At 42.5% G+C, this 5,253-nt stretch overlaps 1 protein-coding gene across 1 annotated transcript; it reads left to right on the top strand.

Moving 5' to 3' along the window:
• Window positions 1-718: 718 nt before the first annotated feature.
• LOC306750236 (protein Tob1-like) lies at window positions 719-4,515 on the top strand. Its single transcript, XM_079233631.1, has 2 exons — window positions 719-951; window positions 2,373-4,515. Exon 2 carries the CDS (start codon window positions 2,585-2,587, stop codon window positions 3,620-3,622), a length of 1,038 nt encoding a protein of 345 aa, XP_079089757.1. The 5' UTR covers window positions 719-951; window positions 2,373-2,584; the 3' UTR covers window positions 3,623-4,515.
• Window positions 4,516-5,253: the final 738 nt, after the last annotated feature.

Here is a 5,253-nt window from a genome sequence, read left to right on the forward strand (position 1 = left end):
GGCATGTCACGATACAATTAAGGTCCTATGTGAAGAATAAAAGGACATAAAGGAATATATATATATAGATATAAATGAGATTAAAGTCGCGAAAACGGCTCATTGAAATGCTCGAGGCTAAATATGGCTCGGGCATTTAAAAGAGCAGCGTTTTTGCTACAGTGTTTAGTCGCATAGCGTCTATTTAATTTGGTCTGTTTGATAATGATGTTCACAGCAGCTTCCTCGGAAATAGAGATGTTTAGTCTGTTAAAACATCTACAATAGGGCTGTTTTTTTACATCGATACAAGTATTTGTTTCAAGCCTGTTCGAAGTCGTACAGGATATATATATATATATATATATATATATATATATATATATATATATATATATATATATATATATATATTTATATACTACCGTTTCTGTCTTTACAATGATTACTTTAGCCTTTCGCTGTCAGCACAGACCTAGGTTATCTCTGACGCAAACGCTCATCAGAGGCGTCTCTCCCCGTTTCACAGAATCATATGTCACAGGTTGACAGCTCAGCTCAGCCAATCAGAGCGCAGCTCAGGCACCACTCTGAAGGCGGGTCTCGCACTTTGGACCAATCGCAGCCGCTCGTATTGTTTTGACCTCTGAAACCGCATCACCGCCTACCTCGTGCCCATGGCGGAGGAAAGCTATAAATAAAGGCAACGCTGTAACAGGAGGGGGACGAAGTAGCAAAACTCCCGGAGAGGCGGGAGCTACTCTGCAAGCCTGCTGAACGAGGAAAAAACGAAATAACCTTACAAACAGAAACCGAAGCAAACGCCAATCCTCAGAAATGTACATTTACTGGAATACTTTTTTGTAACGTTGATAATATATTCTATGTGAAGAAAGTATTTATACTTTTGTCTATTTGCACTAACTAACGGTACTTAAGAACTACTGCGAATTTTTATTTTTTACACAAAAAGTAAGTATTTCTGCTGCCTTCTTTCTGTCACTTGTGCTATATTTATAGTCACTGACTTCATGTTGCTTGCTGTCGTGCTATAGCTGTATCCATAACGTTACTTACTAAGCTGATTTGCTGCGTCAGTCCACGAAGTTAGGGAGGGGTGTGTGTGTTTGAGAAAGTGAGTGTGTGTGTAAGCGCGTGCATGCGAGTTCAGCGTGTAGTATCTCTTCTCTCATATCAGGTGTATTAAAAAAAAAAACAATACCCCCATCAAAGACTCGTTGGACGTGCACGTGGATTTATACTGATTACATAGTACTTTGTAGTTTCTGTTAATTTATAATGGCGTCAATACAGGTTTCTATAGCTGGTGGGTTGTTGCATATTTTGTGAAATCTCTTAATTTAACCGATAAGATGAAAGACCTGTAGCCATTTCGCAACATTGAGAAATCTCCTCTATGTTGCTGTTTCATTAGGGAGGCGACAAATGTTTCTTATATCCCCCTGCAGATTATATTTCCTCTATTGGATGAATAAAGTAATCCCATTTCTTAAGGTAGGTTAGTTTAAGAGCCTCGACATATAGTCCCTCTGTATCTCTAAATTCAGCTTTACTCTATTTGCGAGGCTTATTGCAGCACATCCCATTTCTTTGTATTGCGCTTTCTAGTTGGTGACATTTGCATTGTATCCACCGTCATGGTGTAACTTTAAAGTATTTCATCTTCTCTGTCTAAAATTGCCAAACAAATGGGTGTCGCCGATACAGAAGTCCTATTTTGACATGGTTATTTTGTGTAGGAAGAGCTCATCAAACCAGCCCCTGTGACAGGATTGTATTGAAGATTGAAGCCACCAAAATAATTTCCTCTATGCATTATTGGCAAGGCATTTCGTCTCTTGAGTTCATTGTTTATGTTCCTTAAATGCAACAACTCCGCTTAAGTTTCCCTGTCTCCTGCTCTGGAGGCTGTCCAGTATTACGTAACAGGATTACCTAGTATTAGTGCGAGGTTAACGTGCTCAATACCCAGTTTCTGACGTTTACATACACAGCAAATGCCAGATGAACAAGAAGTATGGCCTGATCCAGGATCAGTGGGCTCTGTGTTGACATTTCTGCAATAGCTGCACATTTTGAGTGTTGCTGTGAAATTCCGCTCCGGAGGACTGTTGTGTGACAGTCAACCTGAGATATTTGAGCTCCCAGCAGTCAACACAGCATCATGCACTGGCGTTAATGTTTAAAGGAGACTAACTCTCCCTCCCCTTATAAAGGCTGCACTAGTTGTGGTCAAACGAAGCTGAATCTGAATCTGTCTTGTTTATATTTCGATTGATTGTTCCTGTTGGCCTTTACATTTACTTGTGACTTTGTTAACATTTTGAAATGGATGATTAACAAGTTTTTTTTCCCTCTCCCAATTGTTGCAGGAAAATATCATACCCTGTGGAGAACATCACTTCACTGCAAAACCAGCACTTTTGCTTTTGAACCTGTTTTATCCAAATACTGGTTGCTTTCGCCATCCTGCCTGGAGAGCATCTGTGTTGCCAACCACGGATAAACAAAGCAGACCCAGTGGACACATTCAAGGTCAGACACACCCAATCTTCACCTAGCTGGTAAACGTCGGCAGTTAGCTATGCAGCTTGAAATCCAAGTAGCTCTCAACTTCATCATCTCGTACCTGTACAACAAGCTGCCGAGACGGCGTGTTAACATTTTCGGCGAGGAGCTGGAGAGGCAGCTGAAGCAGAAGTACGAGGGACACTGGTACCCAGAAAAGCCATACAAGGGCTCAGGATTCAGATGTATCCACGTGGGGGAGAAGGTGGACCCTGTGGTGGAGAAGGCAGCCAAAGAGAGCGGGCTGGACATTGAAGATGTCCGCAACAATCTGCCCCAGGACCTCAGCGTGTGGATTGACCCCTATGAGGTGTCCTATCAGATCGGGGACAAGGGGCCAGTCAAAGTATTGTTTGTCGATGACAGCAATGAAAGTGTAGCCAGTAGTGGGGCGCTCGATCTGGACAAGGAGATCAAGAACAGTTTCAATCCCGACGCACAGGTCTTCATGCCCATCAACGAGCCTGTGAACGCAGCCTCTCCGGGTTCCACCTCGCCCTCTCCTCCATTCGGCCACTCGGCAGCAGTCAGCCCCACCTTTATGCCCCGCTCCACACAGCCTTTAACCTTCACAACAGCCACCTTCGCCGCCACTAAGTTCGGCTCCACTAAGATGAAGAGCAGCGGCCGCAACAACAACAACAACAACGGCAGCAGCAGTAGTGCTGGGAACAAGGTGGCACGTACCTCTCCCACCAACCTCGGCCTGAATGTGAACAGTCTCCTGAAACAGAAAGCCATCTCCACCTCCATGCACTCTCTTTACGGGTTGGGCCTCGGGGTGCAGCAGCAGCAGCAGCAGCAGAAGCCCTCAGCCCTGTCCCCCAATGCCAAGGAGTTTGTGTTCCCCAGCCTTCAGGGCCAGGGCAGCCAGAGCGCTCTCTTCCCTGGAGACAGCTCGCTCAGCCTCAGCCCGCTGCAGTACAGCAATGCCTTTGACATGTTTGCGGCCTACGGTGGCCTTAACGACAAGTCCCTTATGGATGGCTTGAATTTCAGCTTGAACAACATGCAGTATTCTAACCAGCAATTCCAGCCAGTTATGGCCAACTAGTACACATAAAAAGGTACTACTTAAGCTACTATTTCACACAGAAACGACCAGAGATAATGTGAGAGGGGGGGAAAGAAACGCAACATGTAAACAAAAACAGAATGTCATGATGGAAGGGAAAAGTGACTTGTCAGCTGTAAGATCTACGTACCGAGTCTAAGAGCATGAGCCCGAGGGTGAATTCCTTTGCTCCCTTGAGTTATACCTTTAGTACAAGATGTCCAAGCTTGGTGACCTAAACTTCAACATGCATCATTGTTATTTCTTTTGCCAACCAAGCACAACTTTTTTTTATGTGACTGTTTTAAGATATAAAAAAAGAAGAAAAAAAACACCACCACAAGTCATGGCCTCTTTCAGTATTTAAAAATAACTGGACACCGCCAATTTCTTCAAGAAATTGGCACAAATAAGTGGGATTTCCTGGTCTTTTTTCTAATTGTATAATTTAATTTAGTACAGAGTTTGTAAAATATCAGAGTATCTATTGTTTCTACGACATGGTATTGCATTTATATCTTTTTACTACTCCAGTGATCTGTGATGGCTGCAGCAACTTTATGTTTTCTTTTTTTATTGAAATTATGAAATGAATCCATCTTTAAAAAAAACATCGACTCTATTCTAAAGATTGTGTACAGAATATTCCGTAGTGGTGGGATTTAAGAATATTTGCTTTTTTGAAAAACATAAGAGTTGTATTTTCTGTTAAGAGTTTAAAGATTTTTGCTATATTATGGACAAAATGTAATCGTATATTAATTTTGTACCTACATTGTGCAATACTTGATAAAAAAAACAAACGGTATAACAAAGTATTTGGAGTCAGTGTCTTACATGTTAAGAGGGACTGATAGTTTATTAAGTTTGTATTAAAAAGCTTGAAAATAATTGCACTTGTTCAGTTTCATTGTTTTTGTGTGGTTGAGCTGGTCGGTACAGGTTTTAAAGGAGGTTATGCAGAGGATCAGAGTTTTGCAACATGCTTGGGCAGATCCAGTATTCTGTCCTCGGGTCAAAAGAATCAGGTTTGTCCTAAATACGCCCACATTCATTTGCAGTTCACCCATTTGGAACATCGCTATGTCCTCAGCAAAGAGTTTTGACAGTTCACTCACAATAGAATGGGTCAACAAAGTGAATTATGCAACATTACACGATATATTACAGATCTCGACACATTCAATATCCTCTGCCTGCAACATTGACATATTAGTACACAAACCCGGAGTAACGTTTGTTCACACCATGCAGGCTGTGTTGGCTCACGTTTCCTGAACTAAAGCAAGAACTCGTATGTGTGACGAGGCTGTTGGCGAACAGGCTGCTGAGCCACGCAACACATTTCAGAGGCATAAACGACACAGCTGACGGGCGGAAACCTTGTACTGTGGGTCGAAGAATCCAGATCTGATACTGTGCCTGGAAGATGGGGCAAAACTCAACTGTTTCTTGGTAACAAACTGCATCAGGCTCCTGTGGGGGAAAATCTTAGCGAAGCATCTGCTGAGGTGCTTTTATGCAATATATTGAATCCCTCTCAACCCCAGGGTGCTATTTATCTCATCTCCTTGTTGCTGGGAGGCTAGATTGAAAACTCCCCCTCCAGAGAGTTAGCCGAGTCACTTATT

Source organism: Taurulus bubalis, assembly GCF_910589615.1.
Source record: "Taurulus bubalis genome assembly, chromosome: 17".
In the NCBI taxonomy this organism is placed as follows: domain Eukaryota; kingdom Metazoa; phylum Chordata; class Actinopteri; order Perciformes; family Cottidae; genus Taurulus; species Taurulus bubalis.

What these genes read in the sequence shown, in the direction of transcription:
- LOC306750236 (XM_079233631.1), top strand. Translation starts at nt 2,585, where the DNA reads ATGCAGCTTGAAATCCAAGTAGCTCTCAACTTCATCATCTCGTACCTG.